The following is a 27,077-nucleotide window of genomic DNA, read 5'->3' on the forward strand; positions in this document are numbered from 1 at the left end:
GGCAGAACTATGGGACTGTGAATAAAGGCCCTTGGACACCTCGAGGGTTGGGGATTTTGGTAGGCAATAAATAGCTGGTTTTACCCTTGCCTGCAGCTCCAGCCTCATCCCTTGAAAATCTTTTCCTCATTCTTCCCTCCCTCTCCCCAACATCTTGAAGCTTCCTTCTGCATTAGAGTGTTTATACATACTGTTATCTTTACTGGACTGCCCGTCCCATCTCCTCTTCTGGATAACTACACTCTCCCTCCATATCTGAGTCCCTAATCCTAAACCTCCAGTCTAGGCCAGGCTCCTTGGGAATCCTTGTGTAGACACATGTGCTTGTCTCCCTTACAGCTCTTTCTCAGTTTGTAACTAACTACACACTCCCTGGAGTGATTTTGTTATTGTTGTTGTTGCTGTTCATTGTTCGTCACTGCACTAGACCATAAAGCTCTCAAGGGCAGGGGATGTTTGTTTTTGTTCTCTGCAGTATCCCCAGTTCTGCCTAAGGATGCTCAGTAAACACTTATTGATGAAGAGTGAATTTGAATTGGAAAATTCATAAAGGGACTGTGAATGCTTGCAGAATAAATTTAGGTACACAAAAATAAAGTCAGATGGCCTCCCTCCACTACCGCCAAGCGTCTCCATACTCCAGCGGTCCTACTTACACTGGTAACACAGGGCTCTCCAGGGTCGCACAGTAGAAACAGTTTAGCAAGATTGACAGGTGGGGACATAGATGGCCTGGGGTCAGATCCTGGCCATAATGCTTCCTTCCTGGATGGTCTCAGCCTTTTGTGCCTCAGTTTCCTCATCTGTAAAATAGTGAAAATCACAGTACCTCTAGCATAGAGAATGGTTAGAAATGCTAATGAAGTAACATAAGGAAAGCACCTAGCACATAATAAGTACTGATCGAATGGTTCCTAAAGGGAAAGAGCCAACAGAGCCTGGAGCCTGATGGGTAGTCAGTGCTCTTGAGAAGCACCAGATTTAAAAAGGAGGGCAAACTTGCAGCAGAGCTGGGGCTGGCTTTGATTCTTGCCCCTGTTCTGTCTTGGTTGGGATGTTCTTGGGAGCTGTTAAGAAGCAAAACTTAGAGGCAGAGGATTCTTCCTTTTATCTTGGCTGGAAACCTGCCTGTATGTCCATGTCTCCACCTCCTTCATGATGTACTGAACATACTGTCCTTGCAGAGGACTGTGTGTAAAGTCATGGTTTCCTTCTGATCTTTTACACACTCACATTCCTGCCTAACTCTTGTTCCAGAGATTTATAATCAAATTATTTTACTCTGGCTTCAGATGAAGTTACAACATTTATAACATTCTTGGTACAGAACTTCACAGAATATATTAGTGTTCAACAAATACCAGTTATTTCTCTATTAGAAAATAGATTGTTCTGAAAGCACAAGCCTAGTCTGCCCTCTTAACTTCTATAACATTTGCTAAACACCTAATGCAACATCTGGCATTAAAAGGCTTTTGAAAAATGTGTATGGAGAGGATGAATGAAAGAAAAGATGGGAGACTGAAGGCTTGTTTTCCTTTTCCAGGCCCAGGTGGACTTTGCAATGTTCAGCTTGCCCAGGTTCTGCACATTTGCCACTAGAGGGCAGGAGAGGTTAAGACAGGACCAGCCAAGACCCAGAATGACTGGTTTGACCTAGGAGGATGGTTGAAGGAGAAAATGTTAGAATGATTGAAAAAAAAAAAAACCCTTTCTTCTTTGTCTCTAGGGGACCAAATGGAAAGAAATGTGTAGCCAGATGAAGTTAGACTTAAAGAACTTCCAATGCACAAAGTACGCTAATGAGATGATTTTCAAAAACCCCTTAGCTACAGATGATATTTAAAAACATCTGCCCGAGCAGAACAGATGAGAAAATGAGTTCTTCCTGTCTGAGGCCCATGCGACCCCACTAGATCTCATAAAAGTAACTTTTCTGTGACTGCCTTTTAATGACTCCATTCTTGTAGATGCAATTGTAAAATAACTTTATTGGTCAGGTTAGCCACCACTCATGCTTTTCCTGTAATAAGGATCCTTTATGGAGGCATGATGGTGTTCACATGCAGATGCTTTCTGAAGAGCCCTGGGGCAGGGAGCAGTCTTGCCCCTCACATCAGAGCTCTTTTGTTGAAATGAGCTGGTTTGGCTTTTGTGGATTTCAGGGTTTGGAGCCAAGAACATAGACCAAAGATCCCCGCTTTGCTTCTTAGGGAAGCCACTTTAAAGCACACACAGGATGAGGGACATAATGCCATCTTGGCAGGGGCCAGACAAGGGCCAGCTCTCCTCCAGCAGTCTCTGCCCCAGCTGCTCCGGCGGCTCCATCCTCGTGATCCCCCAAAGAGAAGGAGGGTTAGGCCCCAGGCAACATTACCTTTCAGAAACAGAAGAACTCAATGCTCTCTAGCTAAGCTATAATGTGACAGTCATCTTAAGTAATGAGGATGTAGCTCAGGGATATGAAAGCAGAGGGTTTTATGCTCAGCTCAGGCAGGAGTTGGCGGCCTGCTGGGCTTCACGAACCCAGTGAGCATCTCTAGCCAGAGCTGGTACTATTAACCGTGGCCTTGGGACAAATGAATACAGACAAACTACAGCCTCCTCCTTTGGGCTAGCGGGCAAGTCCAGGGCTGATGGGTGTCTGCCTCTCCCATCAGGATTTAGACTTTCCTGCTTGGAGAAGAGGAGAGGACAAACTATCTTCCTCATGCTTTGAGAACCACATAGTCTCCACCTTTGAAGATAGAGACCCAAATAGGGAACTTTTGGCAGTGCAGACTGCTAGGCAAGAATGGAATGATTGGGGCTGCCTCCTCAGTCCAGCCAATTCAGTCTGGACTTCCCTCTTGTGAAGTCTGAGACACCTTCAAAGAACTGCCCAGCTGCTAAAGTATAGCTCCACACATTTCTCTAAGCCCAAGATTGATCGTCTATTCCCTCATCAGGCCCTGAATGTCGTCATGATATTGGCAACCTCCAGTCTGGTGGGTTTCAGTGAGCGAGGTTAGGGAGGTGCAAAGGTGACTCTTGATGTCCTTCCAACCTCAGATACAAGCGAAGGTTCTCTGCACACGCAGATGCCCACATGCCTTGGGGTCTTCTGCCTCTGCCTAAGGCATAGAAGAGATGTTTGTGGAACAAGATGAGTAGATGAGGTGGACTTAGGAGGGGGCAGTTGGGCAAGAGGTATATTCTGAGGAGCAGTGACTGTGAGCCCAGAGGAACTGCATGACCAGGCTGGCATGCGGGAGAACTGTCCCACGTCGCTTGCAGAGTCTGGAGTTTTGGGAAAGTTGGTTATGTGCTATGGCCAAGCAACTTCTAAAGTTCAGGACACTAGATCTTGGGAAAGAACTTAAGGGGATTACTGTCTCTGCTGCCATCTCTGTCCTGGAAAAGAGAATTTGGGTCTTGTCCCTCAGCCATAGGCTCCCTGTCCCCTCATCCCACCTGACCCTGCCTACAGGAAAGATTACAGGGGGGAGCCTGTGGAGTTCTGTCACATGGTCGGTCCTAGACCTTCCCGCAAAAGCCAAACCAAACCATCAAGCCAAATGTAATGGGGCATGGGGGCTCTAGGCCCCGCACCCAGTGCGAGGGCTGCTCAGATCTCGATGAGGCTGGCCAGGCGCAGGCAGAGGGGCGCGTCCGCCGGCATTGCGCTGCGCTGGATCTCGTTCCCGTCCAGGCGCAGCACCTGTAGCTTTGAGAAGTTCACTACATCCACCACCGTGCAGAAGCTGCTGATGGAGAACTCTGTGGAGACAAGAGGGGCGGTGGTGGGTGAGGGGAGCCAGAATCGGGGACCCGGATCCACAGCAAGGCTGGACAGCCTCTCTGAAACTTTCTAAATACTTTGTTCCAAGGGCTGGAACTTGGGTGGGTGGGGCAGGCATTTTCCAGGATCGGAGTCACACTGACTTGCACCACTAGGGGCAAAACAAGGGACAGAGTGGAGCCTCTGCTGCTCCGCCGCTCCGCCGCCTACCCAGCGAGCCTGGATGGTACTCTGTAGACCCTGTAGCATCTTTGAGTGTTCTTCCACCAGACCTGATCTCTTCCCTCTGTGTGCAGCGGAAGGAAGCACAAGGTAATTAAAGACCCTCACTAGCAGCTTTGAAGTAACTTGATTGCTTTTGGAGAGGGAGAGCTTTGCTGAATTGCTTTGAGAAAAAAGACTAGAAAAATGGACAGACTTAAATCTGGAATATTCCTGACCCTGCAGATAGAGAAAGTGGCAGGAAATTAAATCGAGAACACCTGGGCAGAGACAGGTGTCTCTGAGTGCCAGAGCTTTGAGGGGTTATAGGTCTCCATTCCAAGTACTGTCAGAGGAGCAACTGAGCGAGGCTCTGAAATTCAAGGAGATGGAAATGAATTCACAGACGGATGGGCCTACTATGGACCTCAAAAGTCAAGTATGTAATTCCCTCTGCCTCCTGCATTTTATATGATTATGGTTTACCTCTTTTGAAAAAAATCTCCAAAAACAACAACAAAACTCTAAAGAATTTCGTCCATTTTGAAGGTTTCTCCCCAAACCACACAATCCTAGTAGGTAGGATAATTGTTTGGTTTTAACATAAATCATTCTGCTGCCTTTCACCCTCTTCTTCAAATTGCCTCTTAAACAAATCAACCACTTCTGTCTTAAGTCTACTGTGTAAGGAACTTGAAAAGATATTATCAAGAACACAGATAAAATTCCAGCAGGAATAACAAAAGTTACTACTGAAAAGCTCTGAGGCCTCTTCAGCTCCTTCAGGAAGGTCACTTGTATGACAGACAGTCCCCATCGGGTCTTAAGGGTAAGATCACAGCACATCTCAATAGCCATAACATGTGGGCAGGCCCAGAGTGGGGCTTGCTTTTGCATTTATCGGAGGTGCTCCTCAGCTTGCCCTGGTGGCCAGGGGCTGGGCAGCGGGAGTGGGAGGAAGGCTTTATGTCTTCCCAGAGGCAACCTTGGAGGGCGTCGTGGAGGGAGAGGTTATGGGGGATGAAAATGAAGGTAGCAAGGAAGACAGTATTAAAGAGCTTAAGCTGATGAAGAACACGTTTTTAAATTACCACTATCGATGGTTTTCACCCTCTATTAAGAACTGAGAAATGGGGTGAGGCCGCAGCATTAACTTGTACTACAAATGTGATAGAAAATCCAGCCTCAAAGAATAATGGGATGCTGGGAAGAGTGAGGAAATGAGAAATACCCTTTTTTGGAGAGTATTAGGGTAGGGAATGTGAGAAAATCCAAAGTGCTTTCAGATGTTTCCTTTCTGTTACCAGGGAATAGATCGAATAACCTCTAGGTGGGCCCGTTGGGGGCAGAATGAAGGTCAGGAGCTGGGTCTATGGTGTCTGTATAAAAAGGATGGAGTGAGGTGGGCTGGGGAGAAGTAAAGTGGCCCAGCGTATGCCCCAACCCTATTTGGGAGTGCTAGAGGTCCCATGATAGATTCTCTACTCCTGCCGGGAGCCCCAGACTATTTACTCAAATCCTGACCCCCAACTCTGCATATATAAATACGGGAGTACCTGGGGGCTGCTGGACACATGGTGTGTATGTAGATTCTATCCACATGTTGGGCCCTGTGAGCCCTCCTGTGTGTCTTCCCCAAGCCCATGAATAGACAAGGCTTCTGTTTGGAGATTCTGAGGACACTTTCCAGCCCAGATTAAATACTGACATAAGTCTTTCCAAATTCCTCCTGGCGTACCCGCCCTGCTCCACTGGATCTCAAAGCTACTGAATAACATTCCTAGCTGTGTTCCTTTGCTGTTGCCAAGCTGGAAAAACTAAGGGAGATGCTAATGGAAGAAGGAAGGGGAGGGAGAGAATGGGCCTTTTCCCCTGCACACCCTTTAGCTCCTGTCCTTTTGGATCCTCTCTCAGAGGGTTACTTTGATCCCACCTTTACCATTCCTACCCCGTCTCTGACTGGATGTACAGGGCGACCTCCCTTTCGTTCACCCTAGGAGAGGGGTTCCTGTCTTTTCTGATGATGGTCTGAATCAGAGAAGTGCTCCTCATGTTCTCAGCCAGAGACGCTTGGACGTTGAAAGCAGGTTTGTTCAGGGTGCTACACTACACAGTTCAGGTGACCTGGAGAGACTGCTTTTCCTTCTCTGTGTCTCAGTTTCCTCAGCTTTGCAATGCAAAAAGTAAAATAAAATAAAATTATGCCTGTCAACTTCAAAGTGGCAATAAGAAAATTGAATAATAATAGTAATCATGCATTAATTTTTCATTTATGTGCTCAGACCTGAACTTTCCAATTTAGAAAAATAAGAAATTGGTATTATGTTGCCTAAAGAGAAGACTAGGAGAGAGACTGATGCCTAGATAAAGAGGATTTGGTTTAAATTGCATGATAAGGGATTTGGAGCAGACACTGAAGATTTTTTGGTTGTTTGACTTAAGGGAAAACTTTCTTGCACGACCTTGAGACACTTGACTGAAGTAATTCTTTCTTCAGCAGAGCTTTTGGAGGAGGTGGACTACCTCAGATGTGAGCAGCAGATGTGGTTTCGAACGAAGACAGGGTGGTGACAGTTGCTGTGATGGAGCCATTCCCACTCCAAGTTTCTCTAATTGTGTAGTTAGGCAACAATTAATAGGTTCTCTCCCATGACAGCTGCTCTTTCCTGTCACATTCTCAGGGTCAAACTCTAATGAAGCACAGCATACACTAGGGCATTTCTGATGTGACAGTCCTCTTGGACTTAGAGTGTGTGGCAAGTAAGTAGTAGTGACTTCTGGTGGGATGATGGGCACCTATGGGTAAATGTCAAACCCTTTGAGAACTGGCCCCCTCCTCGTAAAAAGAAAAGCCCCAAAGAAAGAAAGGCTTTAAAGACAAAACAGTTTGCACTGTACTCACTTCAACCTGGAGGACCAGACACCTCTTCACCTTTCTCACCCCACTGTCAACCTCTGGGACTGGTGCCGCTCTCACTCAAAGGGCTGGCTGTCCAGCTCATTAACATCTTGCCAAAGAATAATGAGATGCTGGGAAGAGTGGGGAAATGAGAAATACCCTTTTTTGGAGAGTATTGGGGTAGGGATGTGAGAAAATCCGAAGTGCTTTCGGATGTTCTGATTTATTCCCTGAGCACAGGGAGAAAAAGGATTGAGAGGGACAGGGTGAGGACTCAGTCCCTATTGGTGCTGTTAACTTTCAGCAGGTTCCACTTCAAAGTGTTTTGTAAGTGGTCATTTATGAGTCCTCCTTTCCCCAGGGAGAGGAGGATTTTGCTAACAAGAAAGTGAGGTTAAATGCTGGTGTAGGACCTTCCAGCTGGGATTAAGACATCAGAGTCTCCAGAGTAATGCAAACACATTCTGAACACAAGATTCTGAGCGGGAGCTGAAAAGCAACTAGACAATCCAGTTTGAAATAAGTATTTTAGTTCCTAGAGGCAGAGAGGCAGCTCTTTTGGTTCCTTTAGGTATCTGCAGGGAAGTGCTTGGAAAACAAGAAGCCTGGTGTCCTTGCCCACCATTCCAGGGCTTTGTGGTGGTCAGGCTCATGTCACCCTAGAGGGATCTCTGCCCTACCTCCAGGAGCTCCTTGTATGCCAGGGAGAACTTACTGGAACAAGTACTGCATTCAGCTCTGAGAGGCTGCACATTCTTGTCCACCAGCTGTTATGTTTGAAAAACAAATATACACCAAAACACAAGACTGGGCTGTAGTGGCGGGGGTAGATCATGTGAGAACAGAGAGCTCATCCTCTTCTGGGTCAGTGAGGAGGTGCAGATGCTTTGGTTTCTTAGCCCACCTTCCTCCCAGGATGGACCCTAGAAGTTCAACTCGAATCCCCCTCTCCATGAAGTGCCCGCTCCCAAACCTTTCCAAAATCATCTCTCACTGCTCCTCAATACATGACTCCTTCCTCTCAGACATATGAATTTCCTGGCTGTCCCCTACTAGCTGAGGGCAGTTCAGTGGCTGCTTCCTTTGTAGCAATTCCTCTTCCCAGAATGGGTTAGTCCTGAGTTCCTCCAGCTCATGCCCAATTATCTCTCAAGACCTAGAATGAAACTTACCTCTTCTCAGAAGTCTTCTTCCAAATCAACCCACTCCCCACTGAGTTTTCTTAACACTGCCATTTAGTGTAAGCATAAGGCTAGGTTTTCAGGTTGCTTCATTTGTGCTCTTTGGTTACACCACTGCTATTTTTTTTCTGTTGCCACTAGCACTTAGAATAGTATCTTTCCAATGAAATCAACAGCCACTCCCCATGCCCATTTGTCAAATTCTCACCATTGATCCTATTGCCTTGGAGGTAGAGGTTCTCCAGGTTGGTGTTGACTGGGGGGATCTTCTGCAGCTGATTGTAGGAGAGGTCAAGCTCAAGGAGGCTGCTGGAATTGAAAGTGTTAGAGGCCAGGCCATTGTTGGTGAGACTGTTGTGGGACAACCGCACATACAGCAGCTTTGGTGACCCCCGGAAGTAGCTGTCGGGCATGGAGTAGACATTGTTGTGCTCCAGGTACAGTTGCTCAAGGGCTGAGGGCAGTCCATCAGGCACCTTCCGAAGGTGGTTGTAACTCAAGTCCAGCAAGATCAATGACCGAAGGCTCCTCATCGCACTACCCACTTCCTGGATTTCATTGTGTTGGAGGTACAAGGCTGTGAGGTTCTCCAGCCCCTCCAGAGCATTGTTGGGGACCCGTGAGATCTGGTTGTGGTCGAGATGGAGCTCCCTCAGGGATCGAGGCAGCGGGCCAGGCATCCTGGTCAGGTTGTTGTGGTCCAGGTACAGCCGCTCCAGGTGCCTCAGCTTAGAGAAGACCTTCCTGCCCACTTTATCACTAGTGATCTGGTTGTTATGGAGAGCGATCCAGAGCAGCCCCGTGGCATTATCAAAGACACCTTCCTGGATGGAGGATATCTGGTTGTTCTGGAAGTAGACATACTTCATGCGGGAGGGGACGAAGGGCAGGTATTTGAGGTTGCGGTTGTCACAGTACATGGCTGTGGGAAAGTTAGGTGGGCAGTCGCACTCCTGGGGACAGTCACGGGGATCTGGTGGGGGTAGAGAGCCGTAAGCATAGGCTGGACCTTCCTCCACCCCATAAGGGTAAGGCTCATAGGGCTCATAAGGGTAAGGCTCATAGGGGTCATAGTAGGTGGACTGCTGGCTGCGGAGGTAGTGGAACCACCAGTGGGGGTCTTCGTCATACTGGGCCTGGGAGAAGGAGCAGAGCCCTGCCAGCAGCAGGATGGAGGTCCACTGCATTTTGTCTCTCTGCAGGAAGGGAGAGAGAACAGAACAAGCAGGCATGAGTGAAACTCTAGAGAGGCAGAATGAGTGAGCCTTAGGCTTCGAGCTGTGCAGATCTGACTTAGCACCAAACGTCTGAGAGCAGGAGACTTATTCTCACTTCTTCTGTGCCTCCTTCCAGGGCCAGCTCTGCACACTTGGTCCAGGTGGACCTTGGCTATCTGAGGGGAGCTAAGCGTACTTTCTCCTGGTCATAAAGTCACAGAAGCAGTCTTTGAGATTAAAAGAAACTTGAATGGGGGTCATTGCATTTTGTAGAGGGGTAGGTCCACTGGAGCCTGAAGATTCTGATGCGGCAGCTGGAGACCCCATAGCAATCCCTGTGGAATGAGGGTGGGGTGCTCTTCAGGCCAGAATTCATGTCCAGGTGGGACTCCCCAGGGAAATAATATTTTCCAAGAGTCCAAGGAAAAAGCCATGTCTCTGGGAAACCTCTAGAAGTGGCTTGAAACCACAAAGGGGAAGATCTGAACTACTTCTGAAAGATTTTTTGGTCTCTGGTTTTGAGTCTTTGGAGAGGGGTGTGGTCCCTCTGCAGCCACCGCAAGGCTCGGGCTGCCCTCCAAAGTGCTAGCATCTAGAACAGTTTGCTGGGTAAGACAACTCATGGATTAGCAGTTTGTGGCTACACATGAACTTTGCAGGCACAGGGTTTTCATATAACAGTTATAGATCCCCTCCAGACTGAGGACACTGGCACCTAGGTATGGCGCTTATCTTCTAGAGCGGTTGAGTGCATAGAGTCTGAGTCAGTCCACTTGGCTGTCCTCTCTGGTGTCCAGTAAAGTGTCAGCACTCTGCATACTCCACCATGGATATTATGTAAGAGCCACATGGGGCCAAGAGAGAAATGAATGAGGAACACCAAAAAAGGGAACAGGAATTGAAGACTCTCAAGTGTGCCCAAGGGAATATGGCTTAATAATGGGATTCTGGCATCCCCCTCTCCCATCTCAAGCTTCCTGTGATGACGTTTGGATTACCAGGCTCCCTGTTGAGGCCTCCACACTGCCATCAGCCTGTTGCCTTTGAGCTTAAATGCAGTGAGATGAGACAGGCAAGCCTGAAGAGAAATGTGGGCTTGGTGTCATCTGAGAGGGCAGCTGAAGGTATAGAAGATGAGGGACTGGAGAGTAGCATATCAGGCCTAGGCACCTTACTCTGAATACCTACAGCCAAGGCACTGCATATCCCCTATGAGCAATGGGCGTCATCCAGAGGTGTGAGTGTCACCCTTGGGTGGGAAAACCTTAGAAACTTTCTTCGTCCAGAAAAGTCTCATATATCCCACATGCTGCTGTTGGGCCTTGCTGGGGTTGGCAACTGTGGACAGGAGAAAGAAAGGAGTCTAAAAGCCAACATCAAATCCCATGGACTGTTGGGAAGGATCCTGACTATGACAATCTTGTCAATTTCTCACTATCACCACTCCCAGACTTCTCTGTCCCTGGAAAGTGGCTCCCTTCGACTCCCATCAGTCTCTAGGCTGCAGAGGAGAGGCGCCCCTGGCTTCTTCTCAGGCAGCCCGAGGCCTCAAACAAAGAGTTCACAGTGTTGCTGAGAAGCTGATCCAATGGCCCAGTGCATGGGCACGCCGGCTGGGCCCTGGCTCTGGACAGGAGAGAAGACTGGTGGAACAGCCCACTGCCAACAGCATATTTTTCCATGCACAGCCCTGGCCTGCTGCAGGACCAAGGTGGCTGTCTGGAAGCTGGCACAGTGAGCCTCTGTCTCCATTTCTCCTTCCAGACTGGGCATTTTGGCAGGCAAAAGCCACCTTCCTCTTCAAGATTTAGCTTTCCACCCTGCATACTCTGACCTCTCCTTAGGAGCCCTGTTGACTGAGTTTGGTGGGGACGTTATGCTTCTCCTTTCCCCACCCCCATCTCTTAGCAATTTTGCTCCAGGGCCATATACTCTTAAATTCCCCCCTAATGCTAGAGACCCTCCTGTGCTCAGAGTTCTGTGAGGTGGAAAGTTTCTAGGACTGGCACATTGTGAGTTGGAGGGCTTACTCAGGAGTTACAATTTTCCTTTCATCTTGCCACTCTAGAGAATCATCTCTCCCTCCTATCAGAATTGAGGTCACATCAGAAACCACCTCCACCCTAGACTGGACTTCCACTTCACAACTCCCTGGCCATGGTCAATTCTTAATGCTTCTTAGTCTCTCCCTTTCACCCCAGCAACACGCACACATACACATACTCAGAAACAATACACAGAACTCCCCCCTCCCCATAGCAGCATTTAGGTTCCACAGCTCCTCTGTAAGAGAGACTGCAGGGACACAGGGCTAGGATGGTGGCATGTATGAATAGTATACTGTAGGGCAGAGCTAGCTCCCCTAGTACCTGGCCCTTTGCTCTTTCATGGCTGAGAACTGGAGGTCCCCCCAACGACCAGAAAGGAGCTGCAGGACAAAGGTAGTATGTTGGAACCCCTTCTTACTGCTCCCCCTTTGCCCTCTCTAGCATCCTGGGGTCATGGCCCAGAGACAGTGAAGAATGACTCCTTCTTGCTGTTCTCTCCTTATTCCCTAGCCCCTTTCCTTCATCTTCTTTATGGAACCACAAGACACAAAAACTGAAGTGAAATTATTACACTTACCTGCTGTTGAACTTTTCAGAGAGTGACCACGTCCCTCTGTCTGGCCTCCTTGGATTGGAGAAAGTGTGTGTGAGAGAGAGCAGGAGTGAGAGTGTCTACTGAGAGTGTCCGAGTCTGTGCCAGACTAGGCGCCCGCCCCCAAATTCCTAATCAAATATTGTGAAGAGAGGGGCCGAAGAGCCCGGATCCAGGCTTTTTCAGCTCTGCTTCAGGGGCGGAGCTCACACTCAACCGCGCAAAATCCTTCTGTCTGCCCTAGCCAGTAAAAACCACCTTCCACTCACTATCTTCCCTGAAGCCTTGGCAGCTCTGGGTCGCTTTCTGCGGAATGAGTTAGTGGCGCCCTCGAAGTTATTTGTTCAGGTTTACAAAGTGCCTGGACTTCTCGTTAAACCCTCAAGGGCAGATGCCAGGATAGCGAAAGCCAGGATTTAGGAAGAGGCATCTTAATTAACTCTTTCAACGACCTGTGTCCCCGCCCCCTCCCCCCTTATATTCACCCTTCTTGGTTCAAGCGCCCCCTACAGACAAATGATTAAGCTAGCGTGTAAGAGAGCAGGACCCAGGACAGCTGACCCTGGCTCCATTTCTCTCTCTGACCAATGTAGACTTACCTAGGCCACAAGCTTTCTCTACCCCACCGTTGGAGCAAATGGAAAGGAAGGAACTAGATCTAACATGTGTTGATTGCTTGCTGTGCACCAGCATCATACACCTTCATTTAATCCTTACAACAGTCAGGATTCTCAACACCTTGCGCGGTAGAAACAGGCACTGTGTGTGGTACCTGGCCTGGGACACCGCTGATGCTGACTATGTGGGAGAGGTGATCTCTGCTGAACCCCTTTTACAGCCATAGACACCCTAAACCAGGGGAAGATGAGGTTGGAGAAGCAAACAGGAACTTCTCCAGGAAGGGATTTTTAGGCCATGGAATGAATTTAGTTTTTATTCTAAATGTGTAAAAGACAACACGTTTTAAGCAGCAGAAGCAACAGGATTTGAATCAGATTTCTAAAGGCACATGGAAGAGACTGCTCTGCGGGGGGGAGTGAAGCAAGGGTGGCAGCAGGCCCATTCATGGCAGATTGGCCTAGTGCAGTGGAAGAGGCTAATGTAATTTTAGACAGGAAACTGACCAGTCTTGAAGATGGACCGTGATATGCAGAGTTAGGGAAATCAAGGATGAACTCTAAATTTTCAGTTTGAGCAACAAGGTGGGTGGTAGCTTCATTTCCTGACATTGGAAAGATGGAGTCTACATATGAAGGAGGTTCATTTGGGACACTGATGCTTTCTGAGAGAGCCATTTAGGTGTCTACCAAGTCATTAGACTGCAAGCAAACTAAAGAGAAAGGCTATGTTACCAATCCCTAGAGCCCCCATTCTCACCTGGGCCTACAGTGCTTGGTGCTTAGTAGGTAATCAGTAAAGAGTTATGAAATAAATTGAATTTTTTGGCTCTCTACAGAGGCTACTTGTCTTCAGTACCCAGTGCCAGGTGAAACCACCACCAACCAGGCCAGGAAAACCCTCCGACCTTTAGGCCCATTAGACTTTCCAGGGGTTCAGGCCACTGCTACATGCTCCCCACCCCAAAAAGCTGAAGTTGATTACCTCTGACAGTGGACCTATCCTGTCTAGAAGGGACCAAGTGCCTTCTGATTTAAATTTTCACCAACAAAGACACAGTGATGCTCCTGTTTCACCAACTTCTTACTTACCCAAAAGCCCCTATTTTTATATCATAGCCTCTTATACCAAACAACCAGGGGATGGAGGATAAGACTGAAAATTTACCCAGATTTCTTGATTGAATATAAAGAAGTCAGTAGAAAGATGATTGTGGTGATACGATTCAGGTCCTGCTGCTGACCTTTCCTGAAAACTCTTGACACAGAGAGGGATTTTTTAATAGTGTGATGTTTTAATGGAAAATCTTGGCTATACTGGAACCCAACAATGGTGTTCCAAAGTTTCCAATAGAGTTGTTTTTCTTATTCCCTTGGCATGGAGGGGTCATTAGAAGTCCTTGCCATGGGTAGTTTCCTCTATCAAGAAAGATGAGACGAAGATGTTGGAGCTGGGGTGAAGACTTGTTTTCTTTCAAATGCAATAGGAAGGAGACCTCAAATTCCAAGTTCTGGGAGATATATTAAGGGCTTCAGAATTTCTTTCAAATAAGAATAAGACAGAGAAGAACCTTTCTCTTTTACTGGCATCTCTTATTTTTATTGTGTATTTACTGCATGCTTGGTATTGTTAACATGATGATGCCATAATAGATCCTAGAAGATCACCTTCTAGAAAGTATGAGTGTATTTGAGTTGAGAAATAAATATTGGTTCAGGAAAAGATAACTAAATGAAGAAGAAGGTAAAAGAGATAACCTGAAAGCTGAATCCCGGAGGATTTGGCCATTCAGGGACTCAGTACAGGACATCCACTTATGTTCTGCAAATGAGCGAAGAACTAGGGTTTTTCTCAAACTGTGCTGGGGGATGTTGGAGAGAAACCACGTAAAGACAGACCAATTCCTAGGATGCTAGCACCTGCCACAAAGGTTACCTGGCTGTAGGTAAGGCCAGGTCTGGATATTAGCTCTAAAATATCAGCTATCATTTCAGAGATTATCACCACAACCTATAGATAGATGTTTTCATATCTTATTTTTATAGATGCGGAAATCAAAGTTCAGAAAAGCTATTTGTTTAAGATTACATAGCAATTAAGTGACGTTGCTGAGATTTTAAAGTTAAGTCTGTCTGCTTCTAGAATCTGGGTTCCTAATCACTATGCCATATAGAATCTCCACGGTAAAGGAAAAAGCATGGGTTTGGGACATGGATGTATGTTGAAATTCCAGCTCTATCATTGTTGTCTACATAACTTTGGGCTAATTCCTTTAGCATTAGTGAGACCCAACATTTTATTTGTAAAATGGGACAAGAACTCTGACCCCACAAGATATTAGAAGCACTAAAGATAAAGAATAGAAGCTTCTAGTAAGGAGACTAACAGGTGGTGGCTTTCCAACGTGTGACAGCCACCTTTGGTTATTTAGGAGCCTATAAGCTCCCTGAGGTGAGAGGCAGTGCCACTGTGTCTCCATTGGTCAGCACAATGCTGGCTGACTGCTTAGCATACATTAGGCTATTTCTAAACATTACTTGAATACATGAAATGTGAAGAGGCTGCTATTACTAAAGGGTAGCACATTACTTTGGTAACTTAAACCAATCAGAGATAAGCTAGTCAAGGGTAGAGGTGGAACTTTCATTGGCTGGAATTATAAAAAAAAATAACCCAAAGAAGGAGAGGAGAGGTGACCTCAAGGTCAGTGTTACAGACTTAGAAAATATCTTTGGGGAATAGATAAGGAAATATCTTATTTACCCAGGAGGTCATGGAAAAGGTGAGAATCTAAGAGCCAAATACAGAGCAGCTCAGAAGAGGAGGTGCCCTACAGGAGTTTAGGAATCAGACTCGGGGTGGGAGGAGAGTAGAACAAGAATACCACTCAACCATAGTACTGTTCTGAATCCCCCTGGCCTGAGGACAGAGCTTAGTTCCTAATTGGGAATGGCCAGGGGCGATTCCTCAAAGTAAGAACTAATGATATCCAATGGGCCATCCAAAGGTCTAACCACCTGGATTTAGTTCAGTTAGAGTTCAGGGAAGACCAGGGACAATGATTCCAAAATGTGTGAGACGCCTTGAACTCAAGTTTATTCTGTTGTCTGCTCACTCTGTATGGTCGCTGGAGTAAAGCAATAGTTTAACAATTAAAAAATAAATAAGAAAAGCCCTTGAAATATGTGGCCAGTTAGAAAAGGCAATGCATTGTCATTGGTGACCTGGAAAGAGCCTGGAATGAGCTTTTGAATCCCAGAAATCTAGAGCATGTTCCTTGAGTTCCTTGGTCCTCAGATTTCTTATGTGTACAATGGAATGGTTAATAGTCATCTCACTGGATAGCTTTAAAACAGTTGTATCAAGCACAGCACTTGGCACATGGGACACACTTACAAGGTGTCACTTCCTTTTCTCATCTTGGGCGTTCATCCAGGAACTGATTGGTGGGGTAGAAAAGATAATTTCTGGGAAGGTTGGTGAGATGATTCTAGTAGCAATGTGGGTGGCATCAGCTTGGAAAAAAAATCACAGACTAAATACCTGACACTCGTAGGAAAAAAACAGAGCTTGGAAGTTAGCAAGCCCAAAGGATGTAGAACACTGACAGTATAGTCAGTCCTCTGTGGTTCTCAACATTGGATACGCATGAGAGCCACTGGGGCAGCTTTGGGGAAACACCCAGGCCCAGGTTCCACTCCAAATAAATAAAATCAAATCTCTGCCAATGGGGCCTGGAATCTTTTTATTGATTCATTGGTGATTTTCATGTGTAAGCCAGGTTTGAGAGTGCTATCTGAAAGGAGGAGGATGGGCATGATGATCTTTAAAATAGAGGTCCATGGAGGGACAGGACCTCTGGGGGAGCTACTGCTGTGCATCTTGATCACTATGGGGTCAGCCAGGACAGGAGCCCACAGACCAGCCCCCTATGTCTGCTGCTGTAGCATTGGGGAGGAAGGGCTCTCTTACTTCTTCCACAACTTTCCTGCTGGGGAGACTGCTGAATGGCTCCCAGTCAGGCTGCTTGGTAAACTTTGTGAAGAAACAAATTCCTTTTCCAATCCCCATGAGGCTGTATTTCTAAGGAAATTTGCAAGGATAGGAATTGTTTTAATCTTCAATCAAGATACAGAAAGATTAATTCCCTACCCCTACCTCCTACTTCTTAGACCTCCAACCACTTTGAGAGACACACCTTGTGGGAGCATTTGCTTCCTCCTCCACCTCCCTGACAGCAGCCAGCCTCCTAAGAAATTCTCAAACTTCTCCCCTAAGGTGTTTCTGTCTGGCTACATTCAGACCTGCCCCGCTCTCTTAATCCATTGCCTGCTCATCCTCCAGCTCCTCATTTCACCAACTTCAACAAAACAGCAACAAAACAGGAACAAATGTGTTCTGGTTCCAGGGGATAGCTGGGGTGTGGGGTGCAGGATTAGAAGAGGAAGGGGCTTCTTTCTGGAGGACTGGAAGAAGGGCACAGAAGGGTATTAACATTTTTGAAGGCTCTAGGCTAGGTCCTCCACATACACAATTTTATCTAATCTTCATAAAACCTAAAACACCCCTACAATTATCTCCATTTAACACATCAGATAAACTGAGGCTTACAGAGGTGAACTAAGATTTAAATACAAGCCCAATATTTGGCATACCTATGAATGAATGAATGAGCAAATGAATGAATGAACGAGTGAACTAATGAGTGAATGAAGTAAAGTGGGAACCAAAGACAGGATTCTTTTGACTGCATCACCTGCCTGAGGGTCACCTGGAGCCATGCTGTCAGTGATGTCCCTCAGGGGAACAGACTGGAGTTTTCCCAGGCTTCTCAGGCAGTGCTAGCCAATGGCAGATGAGGGCAGCGCCAGAGGCGTTCGGCATTTACCCTGAGACCTATATCACAACACACCTTGTCCAAAGAAATCTTCTGTGCTCACCTAGGAATATTAGTTGGAAAAAAGCCCTCCCAGAAAGCCCCAGCTGCAGATCTGCTCCTGGGTGTCTACCCTGGAGTCTGGGATTGCGGGACGTCGCCCAACCTGGGGCCCAGGCTTGCCTTCCCCAGTCTGCCCTTCCTCAGAACTAGGCTTCCCTGGGAACCAAGCCTGAAGAGGACAGAGGCGAAGATGTTCTTTTATTCTTTCTCTCTTTTTCAGTATTCTTGCCTAGCTTTCATTGACTTTGGCCTTGGTTTATGCTGGCATTGCTGAAGGAACAGCTTCCCCAGCTCTGCACCTATGTCTTGGGCATTGTGGGTATTCGGTAAAGGTGTGATCAATTGCAACGAATTGACAACTGCCACACATACCACCCTCATCTTGCCTCAGCAGGAGGAAAGAGAACCCCAGACATGATGAGAAAGGGAGGAAGGGAAGAGCCATTATGGGGGTGGGGAGCAGGAGGAGGCCCCTGAGTTAGAAAGCCTTGGTCTTTAGTTGGCTGCTGTGGGTTTATTGGAGAAGAGGAGTTGGCATCACCAATTCGTGGGATTTGACGTGAACAAGTGTCATTACCTGAAAGGGAATGAAGAATTACAAGGTCAGCAGCTAGGAGATGTTCTGGCCTAGTCTTGCTGCTGTTCTTAGAGATCTGAGTCTGCAGCCTGGGGCTGAGGCCCCTTGGAGGCTGAGCCATGTGGGGATGTCATCGGGAAAAGTGACTGGAGTTCAGGCACAAAGCTGATGCTCTAATTCGTGTCTCTCCTTGGCAGTGTGAGGCCCTCTTCTAATTTAACATAGCAGGAGAATGGGAAGAGAACACCAGTTGGTTGTAGCTAAAGGAAAGTCAGATTTTGTTGTGGTTTCTTTTTTCTTTTATAAACTGGATGCCTCTCCAGCTACAGAGTACCCCCTTCTGACAACTTTCTTTTCCCTTCTGCGGTATATGCCCCCTTTTGTAGAGTATGGACACTTACTTCTTATAGATGTGTGTGTGTGTGCTCATGTGCACACGCGCAACCATACACACTGAAGAAGGTGATGGGCAAGAGCAGTTTGCCTGCCTTATGGTGGATGGCCCCCTCTCCCTTGCTACAAAACCTCATTCAAACTGTTGTCTGTGCCCCAATGAAGGACCAACCACACGGCAGTCATCAGGTTAGGCACAGTCCTCCAGGCTGTCAGCAGCTTCTCCTGGAGTCTCAGTACTTCCTAGGTCCAGGAGAAAAGTGAAGAGCCATTACCTAAGGCGTTCAGCATCCAGTAGTTAAGTGGTCTTGGATACCAGGTAGTAGGCACATTCAGTGCTGCTGGCACGGCCTTTGGCAGGGCCAAGCCACCCAGGGCAGAAGAGCCCAGCAGCATGAACTCGCTTCTTCAAGTTTTGCCATTCAGAGAAGTCACCTGGCTCCACTCATCTGGGGTCATTAGGTGTATGGTCTCAGGAGCAGCAAGGCAGTTCATCCAGAGGTTAGAGACCAGGGTACTACTGCTTGAACCCTGCTATGTTCTGGAGTTAGAACGGGGGTTGGATGGAGGAGAGTTGGTGGCCCCTCCTGCTTGGCAGACTAAGAAAGAAGCCTTCTCCTGGTGAGCCCACGGAACCCAAAACTGTTCTTTCCCCACCACACACACACTGCACTGTCCACCCAGCCTACTGGGATCTTCATGCAAAGTAATGTACTCAAGCCAAGTGGCAGAGGAAGCCTGAATTCCCGCTGCAGTGCCCAGAGCAGTGACGATTCCACCATCTGGCCTTCCACGTGGTGCACATGCAGCCCCATAGGCTCCACTCCCTTCCTGGCTCCTGCCTGTCCAGGGGCCCTCCCCAAAGAGAGTAATATCCTTTAAGTGCTTGAAGATTAGAGTGGAAGGAGGAGCCAGGGAAGTGAGATGCCTCATCCATTAGCTAAAGGCAAACGCAGCCTGTGGTTGTATTATGGCTGCTGCCCCGCACTCTCCCACTTGGCTGGCCTGCTGCAGGCTCTGATCTCCAGAGCCCATCTCACCTTTCTATGAGCCCTTATGGGCACTGCTATGCACGAAGAGGCTCAATTCTAATGGGAAAACATGATATTTACTGATTACTCCCTACTACAGGAGATGGGTACCACTGAGGACACATCAGCATCTGCATGGAGAACATATGCAACAATACTGATCAGGGAGGCTGAATCCAACCATATGTGTGGAGCATGGCTGCAATATGATGTAGAGGAAAGTTCAGGCAAGCACCCTTAGCCTTTTTCATTTTAGAGGAATAAGCTAGCCAGTTGTTGTCTACAACCATGCCACCCTGAATGAGCCCAATCTCGTCTGATCTTGGAAGCTAAGCAGGGTCAGGCCTGGTTAGTACTAGGATGCGAGACCATTTTGGAATACCAGGTGCTGTAGGTGTTTAAAAAAGAAAAAAAAAGAGAGCTAGCCAGTTGTCATGTACACCAGTGATTTTACACATTGCAAAAACTTCCATATATGTGTGTGTGTGTATGTGTAGAGAGAGATAGGAAATTCACATAATATACAATTAGCCATTTAAAGTGTACAATTCAGTGTCATTTAATGTATTCACAATGTTGTACAGCCACCACCATTTTCTTGTTTCAAAAGATTTTTGTCACCCCAGAAGTATGCTCCTAACCTATTAATCATTCTTCATTCTCCCCTCCCCCTAATCCCTGGCAACCACTAATCTACTTTCTATCTCTATGGATTTGCCTAGTTTAAATATTTTATATTAAAGGAATCATTTGATATGTGATTCTGTGTCTGGCTTCTTTCACTTAGCATAACATCTTCAATTTTCATCCAAATTGTAGCCTGTAAAAGGACTTCATTGCTTTTTATGACTAAATAATATTCCATTGTATGTATATACCACAATTTATTTAACCATCCATCCATTGATGGACTCTGAGTTGTTTCTACCTTTGACTATTGAGTAGTGTTGCTAAGAACATTCATGAACAAGTATTTATTTGAGTATCTGTTTTCAATTATTTTGGGTATACACCTAAGTGTGGAATTGCTGGGTCATATGGTAGGTAATTCTATGTTTAATTGATAGTACTATGTTTAACTTTTTGAGGAAATACATTTTTTATTTGATCCTCAAAGAACCCCTGTGAGGATCAGATGTTAGAACACATATTAAGCATCTAGCTCATTACCTAGCACATAATATGTGCTCAACAAATTAAGAAATGTTATTATTATCAGACGCAGAAACAGGCTCAGAGAGTGGCAGAGACTTACTCAAGCACACTGTGAATAGTAGAATTGGAACTAAATAGAGGGCTTCCAATTTCTAGTCCATAAAGTTTGTTTTCCAGGGACAGATTTCAGAAACTCAGGCCACAGCTTTTCCCCAGAAAACAACTCCAATCATATGAATTTCCACCCTTGAGCTCAAGGACTTGCCCTGCTCTGGCCCAAGGAGAAGAGACAGGGCAAGTGAGCAGGCAGCCCCTCCACTCTGCTCTCCCAGCCCTCTGCACTGTCCTGCCTTCTCCTATGGCCTTGCCCACACAGCAGCAGCCCTGACAGCAGGTAGAGTGACATTGATTGTAACTGACAGCTGGGTGAGCTGTCACTTCCCCTTACCTTCTGTTACCCCGTCTAGAGCCCCTGGTTTTCCTGCCTTGCAGCCCGTCTGCAGAAGTAGCTGCACTGAACCTCCTCCTGGAGCAGCTCAGGGGTGTGCGTGACCTGGAGGTGGCCCATTATAGAAAGATCTATCTGCTTGTCTCTTCTCATTTGGGAGTCCAACTGAGCATCTCATGTTTTCATCAGTGTTAACTCACCATCACTGCACAGGGACTTGACCCCATGCCCTTGCTTCAGAGGGCTGGATCCTTAGCCCTGAGGAGGTAAGTGACTTTCCAGAAGTCAGGAGGGAATTGACAGCTCAAATTCCTGGCTAGAGCTTTCTGACTAGCCCTTATTCTCTAATTCTCCCCTGTTCCCACCCTACCTTTAATACCCAGAGCAGCAATACAGACTCCTGGAGAAGAGAGAGGTCACAAACAGGTTGGAAGGATCCTAGAATCCATGTGTTTTACCCCTATCTGCGGCATGACTTAGGCCAGTTTAGTAGAGGCATCTCTGATGAGAGGAGGGAGAAGTGTCAGACAGGCTGTCCTCAGAGCCTTGGTGATTATCGCTTTGTTTCTTTATTAATCTACCCGTAATCTCAGCCCTTGGGCCTATCCTTCTTCCCTCCTGCTCCCTCTCTTCTTATTGAAAGTCTGTGGTTTTACTGATTCAAAAAAGTGCCAGCCACTCCCAGCTTTTATTGGTTTGGAAAATGTCAAGGCCAGTTAGGAGGTTTTTTGTTTTTGTTTCTGTTTTTTTTTTTTTTTTTTTTTTTGCTAAAGAGAAATGTGAAGAGGAGTCCATAGAGACTTTAGGGAACTCCTAAACTTTAGTCTAGAGGAGGAACTAGTACACGGATTTCTGTCTTTTTATTGAAGCCTCCATTGACACAAAGGTCAGAATGGAATGTGTGGTCTAGTGAAAAGAGCACTGGCTTGGGAAAGGACAGTATCACATTGGGGAGGAGGAAGGAGAGAGTGATAGGTAGAGGGACGGCTGGGAGTTGGTGGGCATTCTTCTAGTCCTTTACCCAGAGAGTGGTTATGTGGGTATTGCCATACATTGTGTTTTGTATGTGTGTTATTATATTCCATCATCATCATCATCATCATCATCATCATCATCATACAGTACAAAGAGAAAGAACCCTGGCTTAAGAGTCAGAATATTTGGGTTCGATCTTGGCTCTTCCGCTATTTGTCATGATATCATAGGATAATCAATTTAAACTCTCAGCTTCCACACTTATTAAATGGGGTGAGCAAAACTTTAAACTCTCAGGGTGGCTGTGAGGATTGAATGAAAACTTGGATATTTTTGATGCCTTGTAAACTGTAAAGCATGATTCATGTGTAAAGTATTATCTTATTTTAGAGTGAACAAGAGAGCAGAGACTGCTGATTGGATCCAGGCCGGACAAGGAGGGGTCAGCAGCCATGCCCTGGGTTTTGAGGGAAGATGGGAGTATGAGTTTCTTAAGGCTGCTGGAACAAATTACCACAAACTAGGTGGCTTAAAACAACAGAAATTTATACTCCCACAGGTTCTAGAAGCTAAAAGTCTGAAATCAAGATATTGGCAGGGCCATACTTCCTCTGAAGGCTCCAGGAGAGAATACTTCTTTGCTTCTTCCCACCTTGCAGTGGCTCCCAGCAATCCTTGGCATTCTTTGGCTTATAGCTGCATAACTCTCATCTTTGCCTTCGAGTTTACGTGGCTTTCTATTTTGTGCGTCTCTGTTTCTAAATCTCCCTCTCCCTTTTTATAAAGACATGAGTCATTGGATTTATAAACTACTCGAGTCTACTATGATTTCATTTTAACTTGATTATATCTGCAAAAATAGGACTTCGACATATCCTTTTGGGGGACACAATTCAACTAACTACAGTGGAATGCTGGGTGGAGAGACAGAGACTGGCCTTGGGTCCCACTTCTACCATTTTGTGGTCCTGGGTATTGGCTTCTCCAGCATAATGGAGAAAATAGGTAGGAAATTAGACTCTATAAAATCCCTACATTGTGAGAGGACATTGTGAGGTTGAAGGTGTCATCTCCTTTTTGCAGATAAAGAAATGGAGGCTGGTAAGAGCATGAAGGTGACTGCTGGTAAAAATGGCTTCCTAGAATTTGAGTGGTGATGGAGTGCATGTCAATCTTTCTGGGTTTTAAATTCAGCACAGTCAAGGCCTTATGATTTCATATAATATAAGAGGGTTGATTCCTGGTCCCAAGTGAATCAAAGGATAGGAGATTAAGAAAATAAACTGTAGGTGAAACTAGAAACCAGGACTTACACTGCCTTGTGGAGATGATTAAGAGTGCTAGGTCCCTAAGACAGGATATACAGCTATGTAATTCTCTCTGTGCAGTGGCCAGTTCAGCACAGAGCCCTGCTTTGGTCATATGATATGGGCCATGAAGGACAGGACAGATTCAAATCTCTTCTCTCTCTGCAGCTATAGAGAGAGAGTCATAGCTCCAGCCTCAAAGTGTCCTTACAAGGCTGTGATGTAAGTTTTCACTTGGTTTTAATGTTGTTGTTAGATTGTCTGGGGGTAGTAGGCCTGTCCATGTGTCTTTCTCAGACCAAAAGATGCCCAGAGACCATCTGGTGAGTGTTCCGCACAGCCCACCATTCAGGTACCTTCCAAATGTATATACTGTGCTAGGGATACAGACAAGGGACTAGTTTTCCCACTTCAAGGAATTGGCCCTATTTCTGGGAGACATTCTCTCTTCCAAACCTGCTGGCCATTTCTTTCACAGGGCTCCAGCTCCCCAACAGGTGAGGATTGATATTCTTTTGCTTGACCACTTCCTGGGTTCAAAGCCACAGCTGCCAACAGTTCTGATCACAGCTCCAGGTGCAGAGGAAAGGAAAAAGTGATGGTGTTTGCTCATCTAACAACTTTGAATAGAACCTTTCAGAAGTGTCTTTGGCTGGCTGGCTGGCCATCTAGCAGCCAGCAGAAACTGCTGCCAGGTATAGCAATAGCCTTGAGAAGTTGTCCATGGCAGCCTCTGCCTTTCAACAGACTTGTCCCCTAGAGAAGACTAAAGATGTCCCAGTGTTTACTCCCCATCACTTGGGCTGCATTGGATGTGCCCAAAAGAGCCACAGCATGAATCAATATATTGGAACAACCCTTGGATCGATGGCTCCCAAACTTGAATCTGTCTCATGATCATCTGGAATAGTGGTTCACAAACTTTGTGTGCATCAGAATCACCTGGAGCATTGTTAAAACAGATTGCTGGGCCCCATCTACAGAATATCTAATTCAATTAGTCTGGAGTATAGAAAGAGAATCTGTATTAATAAGAAGTTCCCAGGAGTCCAGTCCAAGATAGTGATGCAGGAAGAGGCTGAACTCACCTTCTCCCACGAACACACTGAATCTACACCTACAGACACAGCAATTCTCCCTGAAGAAGAACTGAGGGCTGACTCAACATCTTCTGTGCAACAAAGGAGAGATGGAGAGATGGGACCACAGTAACCCACCCCTAATGCACCTGCAATAGGGAGGGATCACTGAAGGGTCCACAAGCCGGCTTGCCTGCCCTGCAGCACAGTGAAAAAGACAGTGGTTTAAAAGTCACTTAGACTATATATGAAGGAAATCCATTTACTAACCTAACCCTAGAGTACCTGCCAAATGGAAGGAAAACTATGGGAAGTCTCTTTGGTGTCAGAGACACCAGAGAACACCATTTTTTTGTCCTCCCCTTCCACCTTGATCTCATGGGCAGGAGCACAATCCAGGTGCTCTAGCCACCTAGCCAACATTGTCCCAGTGTGCCCCAGATAAGCATCAATTCTGTAGCTTGCCCCCAAGACTCACTGTGACCTGGACACTCTCCAACCACAGCTCTGGGCTCCAGTGTAGCTTGCTCCTGAAACTCCTCTTGGTCTGAGGCCCCTTCAACTATAGCCAACCAGCCTGTCAAGGTGGACTCAACAAGATGATCTCTCAGGACTCCCATTGGCCCACATTTGCTCCACCTTCAAGTGGCCTGCCAAGGTGACCTCAGTGCAGCTTGTCCTGGGTCTCCCTGTGGCCCACATCCACTCCAGCTCCATCTGACCTGCCAAAGATGCCCAGTACATGTAGTATACAAAGGGGAAGCTCCTACACAAGGTCACTCCTTCAAGATTGGGAGAGGTTGCTGTTTTGCCTAATTCATAGAAACAAATACAAAGAGGCAGCCAAAACAGGGAGAAAAAGGAATGTGTTTCAAATTAAAGAACAGGACAAAACTCCAGAAAAAGAACTAAATGAAATGGAAATAAGCAATCTACCAGATAAAGAGTTCAAAACAATGACTATAAACATGCTCATCAAACATTGGAGAAGAATAAATAAACTCAGTGAGAACTTTAAAAAAGAGATAGAAAATTTTAAAAAAATCAAACTGAAATATACAACCACTGAAATGAAGAAAACAGACTAGAGGAAGTCGACATCAAAATAGATGATGCAAAAGAATGAGTCAGCAAGCTGTAAGATAAAGTAGTGGAAATTACCCAATCAAAACAGCAAAAACAAAGAAACAATATTTAAAAACAAGGTTAGTTTAAGGAACCTCTGGGACAAACATCTAGCATACCAACATTCACATCATAGGAGTCTCAGAAGGAGGAGAGAAAGAGAAGGGGACAGAAAACCTATTTGAAGAAAGAATGGTTGAAAAGTTTCCTAACCTGGTAAAAGAAACAAATATCCAATTCCGGGCAGTAGATAGAGTCCTAAACAAGATGAACCCAAAGAGGTGCATGCTAAGACACATCACAATTAAAATGTGAAAAGTTAAAGAAAGAATCTTAAAAGCAGCAAGAAAAACAGCTAGTTATGTCAAGGGAGCTCCCATAAGACTATGAGCTGGTTTTTCAGCAGAAAATTTGCAGGTGAGAAGGCAATGACATAATATATTCAACTGATTAAAGAAAAGACCTATAACCAAGAATACTCTACCCAGGTTATCATTCAGATTGAAAGAGCGATGTAGTTTCCCAGATAAACAAAATCTAAAGGAGTTCATCACCACAAAACTGGCATTACAAGAAATGTTAAAGGGGCTTCTAAATGGAAAAGAAAAGGCCAAAACTAAAAATAAGAAAATATAGGAAAGAAAAATATATCACTGGTAAAGGCAAACATTCAGTAAATGTAGTGGATCAACCAATTGTAAAGCTAGAATGAAATTTAGATACAAACGCAATAAGATAGCAGTCTATAGCCATGCTACCCTGAACAAACCCAATCTTGGCTGATCTCAGAAGCTAAGCAGGATTGAGCCTGGTTAGTGCTTGGATGGGAGACCACCTAGGAAGATCAAGTACTGTAGGCATAAAAAAAAAAAAGATAGAGAGAGAGAGAGAGAGATTGTAAGCTAACAAGTTCCTTGCAATCCATGAGGTCAACCAAGTGTTGCCTTGCCTAAAGAAATAAAAAAAATAAAAATAAAAAAATGCAGTAAGAATGTGTGTAACTACAGTAATAAATTAAGCGAAACACACTCATGCACAAAAGATGTAAAATACAATGTCGAAAACATAAACATGGGAGGAGATGATTTAAAAATGTAGTAATTTTAGAATGTGTTCAAACTTAAGCAATCATCAACTTAAAATAGACTACCATAAACATAGTTTTTTATATATGAAACTCATGGTAACTATAAACCAAAAACCTATAATAGATACATAAAAATAAAGAAAAAGGAACCCATACAAATCACTAAAAAAGTCACCAATGTATAAGAGACCAAAAGAAGAAAGGAACAGAGAACTACAAACACACCAGAAAACAATGAATAAAATGGCAAAAAGGACATATCCATACATGATTACTTTGAATATAAATGGACTAAATGCTCCAATTAAAACACATAGGGTGACTGAATGGTTAAAAAAAAAACCATGTCCATGTACATGCTACCTACAAGAGAATTGCTTCAAATCAGAAGACACACAGAATGAAAATGAAGGGATGGAAAAAG

At 45.7% G+C, this 27,077-nt stretch overlaps 1 protein-coding gene and 1 pseudogene across 1 annotated transcript; one reads left to right on the forward strand and one right to left on the reverse strand.

Annotated features, from left to right (window-relative positions):
- Window positions 1-1,763: 1,763 nt before the first annotated feature.
- Window positions 1,764-13,483, reverse strand: FMOD (fibromodulin). Its single transcript, XM_016139696.2, has 3 exons — window positions 11,905-13,483; window positions 8,271-9,258; window positions 1,764-3,759 (listed from the first exon to the last, which is right to left on the reverse strand). The coding sequence occupies exons 2-3, from the start codon at window positions 9,247-9,249 to the stop codon at window positions 3,608-3,610; spliced, it is 1,131 nt and encodes a 376-aa protein (XP_015995182.1). The 5' UTR covers window positions 9,250-9,258; window positions 11,905-13,483; the 3' UTR covers window positions 1,764-3,607.
- Window positions 13,484-19,755: 6,272 nt separating this feature from the next.
- On the forward strand, window positions 19,756-19,874 carry LOC118613038 (annotated as a pseudogene).
- Window positions 19,875-27,077: the final 7,203 nt, after the last annotated feature.

This window comes from Rousettus aegyptiacus, unplaced genomic scaffold (assembly GCF_014176215.1).
Source record: "Rousettus aegyptiacus isolate mRouAeg1 unplaced genomic scaffold, mRouAeg1.p scaffold_m13_p_17, whole genome shotgun sequence".
NCBI lineage: Eukaryota > Metazoa > Chordata > Mammalia > Chiroptera > Pteropodidae > Rousettus > Rousettus aegyptiacus.

Bases quoted from the DNA above. Each gene is read 5' to 3' on its own strand.
- FMOD (XM_016139696.2), bottom strand. From the start codon at position 9,249: ATGCAGTGGACCTCCATCCTGCTGCTGGCAGGGCTCTGCTCCTTCTCC. The intron at 3,760-8,270 runs GTGAGAATTTGA...TTGTCTCCACAG, and splicing joins CCAAGGCAATAGGATCAATG to AGTTCTCCATCAGCAGCTTC.